Raw genomic sequence first — 14,036 nt, 5'->3', positions numbered from 1 at the left:
AAAGTAAGCAGTGGAAAACAATATACAAAAACTACAAACTCGTATAAAGAGGATCAATGAACAACTCAGTTCTGTCATAGGATAAACAAGCAAAATTGCAACACCAGAAGTTAACATTTTCTCTTTAATGAAGTGCAGGCCTCAAGGCCAGGTAAAGGTAAAGGGACCCCTGACCGCTAGGTCCAGTCGCAGACGACTCTGGGGTTGCGGCGCTCTTCTCGCTTTATTGGCCGAGGGAGCCGGCGTACAGCTCCCGGGTCATGTGGCCAGCATGACTAAGCCACTTCTGGCGAAACAGAGCAGTGCACAGAAATGCCGTTTACCTTCCTGCCGGAGTGGTACCTATTGATCTACTTGCACTTTGACGTGTTTTCAAACTGCTAGGTTGGCAGGAGCAGGGACTGAGCAACGGGAGCTCACCCCATCCCGGGGATTTGAACCGCCGACCTTCTGATCGGCAAGCCCTAGGCTCTGTGGTTTAGTCCACAGTGCCACCCGCAAGGCCAGGTAGTTACGTGCAAATAGGTTTGCTGGCCTCCCTCATCTCTTTTTACCAGCTAGCACGGACCGCATTCTGGGTCCTCCAAGGTCTTGTGGATATACGAGCCGATTCTGGGACTGTGGCTGTGTAAAGAGCGCTCTAACGTCCCTGCATTGCTGACTCCTAGCCTTTTCCCCCAAGGCACCCTGAAAAACTGTTTCTCTGGGCCTGCAAAGCGCAGCCCACATTTCAGCCTGCTTTCAGAGGCTTATGAATTGCACCCAGGACTGAACCATCTAGCTCTAAATCTCCCACTCACAACAGTGTCATAGAATTGTAGAGTTTGAAGGAGCGCAAGGGGTCATCTGGTCCAACCCCATGCAAAAGTGAAGGTGCTGTTGCTGCTACCTATCAGTGCAATGCCTACATACGTGGTTTGTGGATCTGGTGGACTCAACCATGTTTTGGATCTGCTAGCATGGTCCCCATAGGCTAGCTCTGTTCGTTTATATTGCTCTTCTATATACATTTGTATATAGATGTACATTTATAAAATTGTATTTTTGTACTTATTTCTGATGTTTTTATGATGCTGCAAACCACTCGGAGGTGGTTTCTTCCAAGTATGGTGGGGTACATAACATACCTAGATAAATGAATGGCTCACATGACCAGGAGGGTCTGTAGAGTCCCTGAGGTATCACTGAGAGCTGCCAGTCCAGGTTAGGAGGGACTCTGCTCCATTTTTTGTGGTTCTGTTGGGAGCTGAGAAGCATTCTCCACATCCAAATTGTAGTTGAGATTCCTGCATTGCAGGGGGTTGGACTAGGGGCCCGTCCAACTCTGCAGTTCTATGCTTCTATGAATTCAGCATGCAGCCCTCTAGCCCCAGGGTAGGATAAGTAGCCAGATGGCATCATGGTCCATAGGACAGCTCATGTCTCCTGGAGGAGGAAGTGTCTCTCTTGTCTTTAGGAAGAATCATAGAATGATACCTTTGGAAGGGACCTCAAAGGTCATCCAGTCCAACTGCCTGCAATGCGGGAATTGCCACTGAAGCATTTATGACAATTGGCCATCCAACTTCTGCTTTAAAATCTCTAAGGAAGGAGAGTCCACCAGCTCCAGAGGGAGTCCTTTCCTCTGTCGAAGAGCTCTTGCCATCAGAAAGGTCTTTGTAATGTTCAGTCGGAATCTCCTTTCTTGTCATTTGAATCTGTTCGTGGTCCCTTCCTTTCCTTGCTGCCAGCCTGCCGTTGGTCTCTCCTGTGTGCAGTAAAGACAGTTTTCATATTTATGGGACTGCCTCTCCTGGTATGCCCTGCAGAGGACCTTAAGGTCCATGAATAATCATAGTTTAGAGGTCCCGGGCCCTAAGGAAGCCAGATTATCCTGGGCCAGGGTCTTCTCAGTGATGGCTCCCACCTGGTGGAATGCTCTGTCCCAGGAGACCAGGGCCCTGCAGGATTTAACCTCCTTCCGAAGGGCCTGTAAGACAGAGCTATTCCACCTGGCCTTTAATTTGAATTCAGCCTGATCGTTTATTCCCCTTCCTCCCTTCCCTTTCCTCTTTTTATGAAGAGGAACCCGCTCTGGGTTCCCACAGCTAATTCTCCCCTGGTCTCCTCACTGGCCCAAACAGGATTAATTTAGCCAGCTAACCCTGGTGATCATCTAATGTTTATTGGATGGATTTCCCCCCTAAATTGATTTTTGAATTCTGAATTTATTGTTATTCACGTTTTATACTGTATTTTATGCTGTTTTTTGTTGCATCAATTAAGTGTTTTGAATTTGTTGTTAGCCGCCCTGAGCCCAGTTTTCTGAACCGGGAAGGGCGGGGTATAAATAAAAATTTATTATTACTATTTTCACTTCTAGGGTGGTGAAGTGGGTGATGCAGAGATGTTGGCTGCCTTGGAAGGGAGCGGCGAGGAGCAACCTGATCCAGGCGACGGCCGTCCTCGGGTCTGTTACAAGCACGAGCGAGCTATCCCCATTCAGCAAACTGTGGAGGCTCTGGACTTCCGAGAGGAAGGTGAGGAGGCCAGACCGGTGGTTAACTTACAGCTCCCAAAGGAGGACGAGGACAGGGCCAGCCCCTGCCCCACAACTGCTGAGCCACCCCTTGCCCTGTGTCTTCGCTGGTGGGTGCCCAGCTTCCTTCTCTTTCTGGTCATGAGCCCTTTGCACACTCATGCACAAAGATGTTCTTAGCGAAGTGGGGAACTTGAACCATGGTCTCTCCCAGGTCCTTGTCATTTAATCCCCACAACCACCCTGTGAGGTAGGTTAGGGTGAGAAGCAATGACTGGCCCAAGGCCACCACCCAGTCAACTTCATGACAGAGTGGGGATTTGAAGCATGGTCTCTCCCAGGTGCTCTAACCACTGTACAACACTGCCTTTCTTTAGGCCACACAGGGGTTAATAGGGATGGAGTGGGATGGAGTCCCTGGCTGCCTGCCTTTTTCCTTGGGCCCCCAGGGGCCCCCTTGCCCTGGGCCCAGGTGGAGCTCATCTCAAAGTTGGCCCACAATCCCTCTGCCTCATTGCAAAATGGGGGGGGGGCAGATGTGCCAGTGGCGCTCTCTGCTGGACTGTGTTTTATATGTCAAGCTTAAATGCAAACTTCTTTGCCAACAGACAGCATAAAAAACGGGGTTTTGTTTGGAGTGAAATAGCTCAGAATAGCAGAGCGTGATACCCTTCATCTTGGGGTCGAGGCTTCAAGCCTCATGTTGGGCCAAACATTCCCTGAGTATTTCAGGGGGTTGGACCAGATGACGCTTGGAATCATTTCTATGATTTCATGAAAGGCTTTCCACCAGAGATGGATGCACAGCAGCAGCAGCAGATGCCCCCTCCAGCTTGAGAGTCTTCTTCTTTCTCCCTTCAGGTATAGAGACGCTTCTGTGCTACCTGGAATTGCACCCCCGCCAGTGGGTGGAGCTCCTGCACCCCACCTTCTCTTCCTGCCGGGTGGTCTGCTACGGCGGCCCTCAGCAGCTGCGGACGGTGGCTCAAAGGTATGGAGGGGAAGGTGGCTTCTTGCATCACTCTGAGCAGGGACCTGGGGGAAACTGAGCACTGGGAAATGATGGCATGTGGATAAGCGTCTAAGGGACCCAGAAAGAACCCAAGGGAAGAGTCTGGATTATTGGGGGGGGGTATCTGTTGTGACCAGGGTTGCATGACACCCTCAGCGTTAAAGCAAACCTGAGGATTTTGTTGCCTGGTTAAAGGAGTCAAGCAAAGCACATTTTCATGAAGCTAATTCATTCTCACTCTTGTAACAATACAATAAATTGTAGGTTTTCTCATTGTGCGCCCACACGTATGGTTCCGCTGTTCTGATCGCTTGTTGCTGTATAGCTGTTTTGGCACAGGCTGTTTCGAGTATCGTTCCTGATGGGAAAACAGGATGCAAATCGAAATAATAATAGTTATAACAATTCCTTGTCTGCTGGGCCAGACAAGGGAGCATAAAGAGCTTTGCAGCCCCCTGGCAGTTTGGCACAGCTGTCCTCCAACCCATTTCTGAGGTGTCCCCAGATGTGACACAGATTGCTGCAGTGACAGCTCAGCTGGAAAACATGAGGGCTAGAAGCCTCCTTTTGAAAAATGCTGCGTACTGTGCCAGATGCCCGCAGCTCTGGCATGATCAGGGAGAGTACACACAGAGCCCAAATTGTATCTGGGGAGCTGGGTATTCCTTGCGTTCTTGAATCAATTTTGCTGGATGAACTGAGGCTGTCCCCTTGATGATTATGATAATTTATTAGGGGTGGATTTGAACTCTGCACTCTTCAGATCATTCCATCTGTGCTTGAATCCAAGCTTGCCAGATGAAAGTGGTGCATGCTCTAGTTATCTCCCACTTGGACTACTGCAATGTGCTCTACGTGGGGCTACCTTTGAAGGTGACTCGGAAACTGCAATTAATCCAGAATGTGGCAGCTAAACTGGTGACTGGGAGTGGCCGCCAAGACCACATAACACCAGTTCTGAGAGATCTGCATTGGCTCCCAGTATGTTTCCGAGCACAATTCAAAGTGTTGGTGCTGACTTTTAAAGCCCTAAACGGCCTCGGCCCAGTATACCTGAAGGAGCATCTCCACCTCAGTCGTTCTGCCCGGACACTGAGCGCCAAGGGCCTTCTGGCGGTTCCCTCCCTGCGAGAAGCCAAGTTACAGGGAACCAGGCAGAGGGCCTTCCTGGTGGTGGCACCCGCCCTGTGGAACACCCTCCCACCAGATGTCAAGGCAATAAACAACTATTTTACTTTTAAAAGACAACTGAAGGCGACCCTGTTTAGGGAAGTTTTTAATGTCTGGTGCTGTGTTGTTTTTAATATTCCGTTGGAAGCCACCCAGTGTAGTTGGGGAAATCCGAGAGTCGGCAGAAGAAGATTGGAAGAAGATTGGAAGAAGTTTAAAGACTGTTTGCAAAAATATTGTAAAATTAATGAATGTTAGAATGATGTTGGACAGAAATTAAGTGGTTTCCAGCTGTAATGCTTAAGAGATATGGAGAATAAGGTTTTGAAATAAGTTTAAAAAAAATTAACGCTGAGGATTTGCTGAACAAATAATCTAAATTGGAATACAAGAAAGGGAGGTATGAGGAGGTCGGGAAAATAAGTTAAAAGAAAATAAGTAAATGGAAACTATGTGTTTTTTAGTTGTTTTTTTTTTATTTTTGTACTTTTGTATTTCTGTTGTTTCTTTTTGTTTTACAATGTATTATTTTTGGAAAACTTTAATAAATATCTTATATATATAAAAAAGGAAATCCAGCCAGATGGGCGGGGTATAAATAATAAATTATTATTATTATATAAAAAAATTCCTTCCAGTAGCACCTTAAAGACCAACTGAGTTAGTTCTAGGTATGAGCTTTCGTGTGCATGCACACTTCTTCAGATACACTCTTCAGATACAGATACACTCTGTATCTGAAGAAGTGTGCATGCACACGAAAGCTCATACCTAGAACTAACTCAGTTGGTCTTTAAGGTGCTACTGGAAGGATTTTTTTTTTTTTTTTTTTTTTTTTTTGACCATGGCAGACCAACACGGCTACCTATCTGTAACTATTATTATATAAATAGACCCTCTTCTGCTCCCTTACGGACTTCTCACGTGCTGACTTCTCTTCCTCCCTTTCCCCCAGGTGCCCTCCTCTCGCAGTCTGTCTGGCCCAGCAGCGCCTGAAAGGGGTGGACCTTGTTCATGCCAGCTCTGTAGAGTTTGACGTCATTGAGCTGGCCGACTCCATGGGATGGGAGGTCTTGCCAGTGAAACGAGCTCTCCGACAGCTGCAGTGGAGCACTCAGAACGGTAACCAGTCACTGGGAGCCTATTTAAGGTGGGCTGGGGTGGCAACAGCTGTCCCAGAGAGCAGACCTTCTGCCTAAGCCCCCAGCCAGTCTTGGTTCAGGAAGGAAGCAGAGAAGCTACATCTTGTTGGCCGCTCATACCTTCTTTAATCTTGGCTGGAAGGTTGGGGATCCGTGGGGTGGTGGTGGTGCTGTTCTTTAGAGGGAAAGGCCTTCTGAGTGACAAGGATGGAGGAACTTGTGATTCCAAGGCAATCCCCACCCTCTTAATATCTGACCCAGCAGGGCCACAGTGGGAGAAAACTCCCTTTGGGGGCTTAAGGTGGAGGCTCGCACCAAATTCCCAGTTCGTCAGACTATTCCACAATGCCTTGCCGGACATAGTCCAAAAGAATGTGAGAGCGTATCCATTAACAGACACCGTAGAGAGGAAATGTGTGTCATTTTGGCTGTTTATTTCCTAGCCAACGGCCTGCCACCCCTGTTGCTCCACCATCTCTTCACCTAACCACGATCCTTGAAAACGAATCCACAACCCAGTTATTTTTACTATACATGCAGAGCCCTCCTTGCACCTTAACTGGAGTTGTTTTTCACTCTACCATTCAGCCATTAAAGGTAAAGGGACCCCTGACCATTAGGTCCAGCCATGGCTGACTCTGGGGTTGCGGCGCTCATCTTGCTTTATTGGCCGAGGGAGCCGGCGTACAGCTTCCGGCTCATGTGGCCAGCATGACTAAGCCGCTTCTGGCAAACCAGAGCAGCGCATGAAAACGCTGGTTACCTTCCCGCCGGAGTAGTACCTATTTATCTACTTGCACATTGACATGCTTTCAAACTGCTAGGATGGCAGGAGCAGGGACCGAGCAACGGGAGCTGACCCCATTGCGGGGATTCGAACCGCCGACCTTCTGATTGGCAAGTCCTAGGCTCTGTGGTTTAACCCACAGCGCCACCCGTGTCCCTGTTCAGCCATTCAGTTCCTCCTAAACTGGTTCCTGCCGATTTTTGTGGCCAGACTACCCTCTGGCGTACATGGCACCAGCCTCCCTGATAGTGGGTCTTGCATGATTTCTACTTAACCTTCCAGTGAAATTGAATGTTGGAAGATTCAGAACTCAGACACAAGAAATGGCTTCTTCACCCAGTGCATAACTGCGGGCTCCTAAAAATGCTAGCGTTGTCCACCAATTTCAATGGTTTTAAAAGAGGGTAGACAGGCTCGGCGGGGGTACGTCTGTCAGTGGCTACTAGCCGCAACAGCTGTGTTCTGCTTTTATTTTATTATTTTATTTTTTTCAATAGATTTTTATTGAGATTTTAAAGGTTACAAAAAGAAAAAATAAAGAACATGTTTAAACAGAAAAAAACAAAGGGGGGGGAAAAAGGAAAAAAATTCAGATAATTAAAAAAAAACAATCCTGTACATAACTTTCTTTCCTTTGCTTATTTCCTTGACCTCCTCACACCTCCCTTTTTTGTATTCAATTAGATATTTAAGCAAATCCTTTCCATCTTTATTTCTATCCTAATGATTTATCTTAATATACTATAATTTAACGTTCTGTTCTTTCACCAATTAACAATCCATTTTTACTTAATCCTTTATATCATTTCTGCTAAAACCACAGTACTTCATTCCAACATCCTTCTAGCGTTCCTTAATTTTACAATGTTTCTGTAGATAAACTTTAAATTTCTTCCAATCTTCTTCCACCAACTCTTCTCCTTGGTCTCGGATTCTGCCAGTCATTTCCGCCAGCTCTACTTTTAGTGCTGTAAGTAGTAGCCTCTGGGTGCTGGGAATTGCAAGTGGGGAGAGAAGGAGAAGAAGAAGAAGAGTTTGGATTTGATATCCCGCTTTATCACTACCCGAAGGAGTCTCAAAGCGGCTCACATTCTCCTTTCCCTTCCTCCCCCACAACGAACACTCTGTGAGGTGAGTGGGGCTGAGAGACTTCAGAGAAGTGTGACTAGACCAAGGTCACCCAGCAGCTGCATGTGGAGGAGCGGAGACGCAAACCCGGTTCCCAGATTACAAATCTACTGCTCTTAACCACTACACCACACTGGCTCTCTGAGTGCTGTTGCCGTGCTTATGCCCTGCTTGTGGCCTCCCCCAAGGGGCACATCATTGGTCACTGTAAGACCTGGATGCTGGACCAAGTGGCCTGATTCCGCTGCAGGCCTCTTCTTAATTCTTCCCTTCCCTTGTGGCACAGGTTCCCATGTGTCTAGGAAGAGCGGGATCCTCGTGGAATTTAGCCAGTTTGCTTTCCACCTGCGCTCCTACGGCGATCTCACCGACGAGGAGCTGGACTCAGTCTGTGACTTCCTGCACCAGCGAGTGACGGGCCGCGAAAAAGCGGCCCTTTCCCAGCTGCAGGCCTGCTTCCAGGCCTTTCAGAGGTGGGTAGGCACAAACCGGCACCACTTTAAAATGTGGGCTCTGCTGCGTGTGAGAAGCTGGGCAAAAGAACCATGTGTTCAGTCTGGTGGCAGGAGAGAGGAGAAAGAGCTCCTGTTCTAACAGGGAGGGAGAACCACCTTGCGTTTAATGGACACAACAGGTGCTTGTCACGGACTGGCTGGATGCTGAGAAGGGGTGGGAGGCACCAGTTGGGAAGCCTCCTTCCGAAGGGATAATGAAGTGTTAACTCGTACAAATAATAATAATTTATTATTTATACCCCACCCATCTGGCTGGGCTTCCCCAGCCACTCTGGGCAGCTTCTAAAAAAATATTAAAATACCGTAATACATCAAACATTAAAAGCTTCCCTAAACAGGGCTGCCTTCAGATGTCTTCTAAAAGTCTGGTAGTTGTTGTTCTCTTTGACATCTGGTGGGAGGGTGTTCCACAGGGCGGGTGCCACCACCAGGAAGGCCCTCTGCCTGGTTCCCTGTAACTTGGCTTCTCGCAGGGAGGGAACCCCCAGAAGGCCCTCAGTGCTGGACCTCAGTGTCTGGGCAGAACGATGGGGGTGGAGACGCTCCTTCAGATTCCCTTTACAGCTAAGAAAGATTTGCAAAAAGAAAAGTATTCCCTCTCCCTCGTCTTTTTGAGCAGTGTGGCTTTCCGCGTCTGTGCCTCGTGCTGTGACCATGGGGGCGAGGAGAAGAGTGCCCAGCTGAAGTCTCTGCTGCTGGATTATTTTGAGAAGGATACAGATGAAGCAGATCCTGCACTCTCAAGTGAAGAGCAGGGCGCTGAGGATCTCCAAGACATTAAAGTGAGAGAAGCTGCTCTTTTCGCCTCTTCTTAATGGCACTGAAGCATAGAATGACACAGGCATCTCTTTTGGGCTTCTCCAGATTGTGGCCACAGTCAGGCACCGCGTGTGGCAATGTACCGCTGTCTCCTGTACCCTAATCCTGCAATGCTCCTGGGATTTCATGGTCCTCATCTGTTTCATAATGCTATTTATGGGTCTGAATAGGCTTTCTAAATATCTCCTGAGATAATGATGGGTGGGTAGGTGAACCTCTGGCAGATTTGTTCATATTAACTGTGTGCTCTCCACTGATGTGTGGTTAGGGACTTGCTCTGAAGACGGGGAGGGTTCTAATCCTGCTACTTCTCTTATTTTTCAAAGGAGAGGGTCATAACTAAGTGGCAGAGTAGGTCCTTTGCAGGCAGAAATCTCCCATTTTAAAAAGGGCTCAGGCAGCAAGGGACTGGAAAGACCTTGAGTTGCTGCCCAAAGGACGTTCTAAGCTAGATAATCAGTAGCCTTGCCCTGCCCACTTTTCTACCTGTGCAAAGAAGTGAGTTCTCTTCTCCCTTTTAAGCCAGAGGTGGGAAAGAGTCCTTTCTGGAGAAACTTCCAATTTCCAAGTGCACAACGCTGAGCAAAGATGAGTCCAGTGTTTTGACTTGGTACAAAGCAGCTCAACATGTCCAAATCGGTAACTAAACTCCCAGTATGTTTTGCTTCCCAATTTCAGCTTCGGGACTGGGAAGAGCAAATACGAGCTGACGTCCGCAACTTCCTGTCTCTCCGCCAAGACGAGAAGTTCACTGGCAGGGCTGTGGCCAGGATCTTCCACGGCATAGGTGAGGATTTCATTCTCCAGCCGTTCTGTGGTCTGCTCTGCTTCTTGCATCAGCACAGAGCCTGGCACTGCACAGGTTGTTGTTGTTTAGTCGTTTAGTCGTGTCCGACTTTTCGTGACCCCCTGGACCAGAGCACGCCAGGCCCTCCTGTCTTCCACTGCCTCCCGCAGTTTGGTCAGACTCATGCTGGTCGCTTTGAGAACACTGTCCCACCATCTCGTCCTCTGTCGTCCCCTTCTCCTTGTGCCCTCCATCTTTCCCAACATCAGGTTCTTTTCCAGGGAGTCTTCTCTTCTCATGAGGTGGCCAAAGTCTTGGAGTCTCAGCTTCAGGATCTGTCCTTCCAGTGAGCACTCAGGGCTGATTTCCTTCAGAATGGATCGGTTGGATCTTCTTGCAGTCCATGGGACTCTCAAGAGTCTCCTCCAGCACCATAGGCTGAAATCCACCAAAACCTCCAGAGGGCATTTCTGCTGAATCACGATCTGACCTCTTAAGGGCAAAGGCAATTGAGCATCACATTTGCCACAGTGCTGTAGAACAGCCTTTTCCAACCTGGTGCCTTGCAGATGTTTTGGACTACCAACTCCCAGGACGTGGCTGATGTTTGTTGTCCTAAAAACATCTGGAGGCTACTACTTTGGCAAAGGCTGCTGCAAAGTGAACAAAACTGGTAATCCTTAACTTTATGTCAGCAATGTAGGCCAAGTAGAAGGCTCTGTTGGGCCCTCTAATGGCTGGCATTGCTCTGTTTTTCTGAGAAACGACCAAACACTTGTAATTCTTTTGGTGGCTGATTGAGTTTTCTCCATTTGGACAGGAAGCCCACGCTACCCAGCCCAGGTTTATGGCAGAGACAGACGTTTCTGGAGGAAGTACATACATTTTGATTTCAACAAGATTATACGCATGGCCACGGAAGAGATCATCCGTTGGAACTGAACTGAGCCTGCACTGCCATCTCCAGGGATGAGAGCCCAGAGCAGAGCTCCACGGTTCCCTCAAGCCTGTGTGCGGGTTGCTCTAACTGCAAGAGGCAACTGACCAGCCAGCATCCCAGGATAGCCAAAATAGCACCTCCTGCCCCCCTTGAGGTTTTGCAGAACTTTTCTGCAAGGCAGATGAAAAGCTGGGCACCTAAATGGATTTCTCTGTTGCCCTAAATAAGCAAAGGTTTGGGGGGAAATGGCTTGTTTTCATCTTCAAGCCCTTCCTATTTTTGTATGTAAAGCTTCCTTTTTATGTTTGATTTTTTTACAAAATTGTCCTGATTTTTTAATTTTTTTTTAATGTAAGGAAGAGTGTTAAGTCTTCTAACTTCTCGGAATTTTTATTATTTTTATTTATTATCTGGACTTCTACATATTTTGCAAATCTTGAAGTGTGTTAATGGATGCCTTCCCTCCTTCCTCCAGGGTGCCAGTATTGGAGGGAGGGAGGCTGATTTAATAAATAATGATAATAAAATACGTATAAAAGGAGGACCCATGATTAAGGGTAGAACACGCACATACAATTGGGAGACATACAGGAGGGACTGGTGTCAGCAGGCATAATCTTGAAGAACTGATGGGCAGATCCTCTTCCATAAAAGAATTGTGAGGATTTGCTTTTATATGGCATTTAGAAATATAATGCTTTAAATGTTTGGCTGCTGCCCGCCTCTTCACCTGCAATAAACCTATTTCATTGTATGCAGGGGCCTACGTTAGTATTTTTTAATAAGCTGAGGAATGCTTGCATTGTTATAAATTGATGGTGAGCGGACCGTCTTAATTTAGCACTGATTTTTCTCTCAATTCCCCCACATCCTTTTTGTACATTTGCCTTAATAAATATACAAAGAAGTTTATATGCAGCCTTCCCATCTATCTGAGCAGGAACTAAACAGGTGAGGAATTGAATAGTAGTAGTATTTATTTAGAGCATTTCCGCCCCACTCTACAGCCAAAAAGGTTCCCAGAGCAGCTTGCGTACCATCAAAACAAGAGAGTCCCTATCCTCTGACTTTGAATTAAATAAACCCACAACACCCAAGGGAAAAGAGACAAGGAGGGAAGAGGAAAACCGAAACTCGCACACTGGTTTCTGTTCAGGTTTCTGTAGTGACCAGCTGGCCCAGATCAGAGGCAGGTGCCTGATGCAGCTAGGCCCCCAGCAAGGCTGATGGAATGAGTGAGCGCTGCGTCCCATCTCCCCCACTGAGGCAGCCAGAATTGCACTTCTCTCGACCTCATTCTGTGAAGAAAGTGTTTAAGATCTCAAATATATAAATTAAATGTTCATAAATTTACAAGGCAAACACATAAATAAGTATAGTTACAGGTAGGTAGCTGTGTTGGTCTGCCGTAGTTGAAACAAAATTTTAAAAAGTAAAATTCAAAAAAATCTGAATTAATTCGTTCCGCAAGTTTTTTCTTCTTGCGAGTTTTTCGTCTTGGGAAGCACGGTTTCCCATAGGAATGCATTGAAAATCAATCAATGCGTTCCTATGGAGACCGTCCGGGGACAGAGGGGAAGCACTGCGCGCCTTCCCCTCTGTCCCCGGACCTGTTTTAAAGCAAGGGAAGGGGCAGCGGGGAGAATCGCTTCTCCCCGTTGCCGCCCCTTGGTTCAAAAGGGGTCCAGGGAGAGAGGGGAAGGCGCGCTGCGCTTCCCCGCTATCCCCGGAGCTTGCGGGGCAAGCTTCGTTTTGCGAAGCAAGCCCATAGGGAGATGCGTCTTGCGAAGCGGCTAAGAAAACGAAAAACTCCTTCGTCTAGTGAGTTTTTCATCTTCCGAGGCGTTCGTCTTGCGGGGCACCACTGTACAGCAGAACAATCCTGAAACTATTTTAACTCTCCCAAATTGACCTCAAATGTTTCTCTGCAAGGAGGAAGGAAATGGGAAAGCTTTCCCATTGCCTCTTTGCTCACAAATCCTGTCTTAAGGGTGTATCCGTGTATGAATAGGGTCAGCCTGTGACCTGGATTCAGGAACTGAGTATTTACCATCTCAAAGGAATGGCCAGGATGCTCAGGTAAAAGCATTCAGTGACCATTAGCAGGTATCCTGGCAGACAGGTTTTCTGCTGTAGACCGCCCCTTCAGTGATGTATGTATGATGTTTTTGTGGGTGGTCTTGAGCTACAGGGGAGGCAATTTTCAAATGTCTACATAAGGATTTGCGCACCATTGTTCTAGGTTGCGCCTGTGTAGGGTGAGCGGGGGACCCTGTTGCAACGGTTTAATAAAGATCAGGGTTACTAGCTGCTTTGCTTCTCAATATAATAATAATAGCCGGAAGAAAGATTGCCGGAAGAAATATCAACAACCTCAGATATGCAGATGACACAACCTTGATGGCAGAAAGTGAGGAGGAATTAAAGAACCTTTGAGGGTGAAAGAGGGGAGCACAAAATATGGTCTGAAGCTCCATCTTTCCCAACATCAGGGTCTTTTCCAGGGAGTCTTCTCTTCTCATGAGGTGGCCAAAGTCTTGGAGCCTCAGCTTCAGAATCTGTCCTTCCAGTGAGCACTCAGGGCTGATTTCCTTCAGAATGGAGAGGTTTGATCTTCTTGCAGTCCATGGGACTCTCAAGAGTCTCCTCCAGGACCAGAATTCAAAAGCATAAATTCTTTGGCGATCAGCCTTCTTTATGGTCCAGCTCACACTTCCATACATCACTACCGGGAAAACCATGGCTTTAACTATACGGACCTTTGTTGGCAAGGTGATGTCTCTGCTTTTTAAGATGCTGTCTAGGTTTGCCATTGCTTTTCTCCCAAGAAGCAGGCGTCTTTTAATTTCGTGACTGCTGTCACCATCTGCAGTGATCATGGAGCCCAAGAAAGTAAAATCTCTCACTGCCTCCATTTCTTCCCCTTCTATTTGCCAGGAGGTGATGGGAGCAGTGGCCATGATCTTCGTTTTTTTGATGTTGAGCTTCAGACCATATTTTGCGCTCTCCTCTTTCACCCTCATTAAAAGGTTCTTTAATTCCTCCTCACTTTCTGCCATCAAGGTTGTGTCATCTGCATATCTGAGGTTGTTGATATTTCTTCCGCCGATCTTAATTCCGGCTTGGGATTCATCCAGCCTAGCCTTTCGCACGATGAATTCTGCATATAAGTTAAATAAGCAGGGAGACAATATACAGCCTTGCCGTACTCCTTTCCC

The 14,036-nt window shown here is 47.4% G+C and overlaps 1 protein-coding gene across 2 annotated transcripts in view; it reads left to right on the top strand.

Annotated features, from left to right (window-relative positions):
• The window catches only part of RECQL4 (RecQ like helicase 4), a 38,859-nt gene extending 27,129 nt beyond the window's left edge, over positions 1–11,730 (top strand). For both annotated transcript variants that reach the window (XM_081873985.1, XM_081873986.1), the window contains exons 19-25: positions 2,363–2,519; positions 3,380–3,509; positions 5,656–5,822; positions 8,044–8,230; positions 8,892–9,054; positions 9,770–9,878; positions 10,699–11,730. In XM_081873985.1, the coding sequence (XP_081730111.1) occupies positions 2,363–2,519; positions 3,380–3,509; positions 5,656–5,822; positions 8,044–8,230; positions 8,892–9,054; positions 9,770–9,878; positions 10,699–10,820 (1,035 nt within the window). In that variant the 3' untranslated portion in view covers positions 10,821–11,730. The remainder of the gene's footprint in view (positions 1–2,362; positions 2,520–3,379; positions 3,510–5,655; positions 5,823–8,043; positions 8,231–8,891; positions 9,055–9,769; positions 9,879–10,698) is intronic.
• Positions 11,731–14,036: the final 2,306 nt, after the last annotated feature.

This window comes from Podarcis erhardii, assembly GCF_964252035.2.
Source record: "Podarcis erhardii genome assembly, chromosome: 8".
NCBI lineage: Eukaryota > Metazoa > Chordata > Lepidosauria > Squamata > Lacertidae > Podarcis > Podarcis erhardii.
The sequence above is the reverse complement of the archived record's forward strand: the minus strand, read 5'-3'. Positions and strand labels throughout refer to the sequence as shown.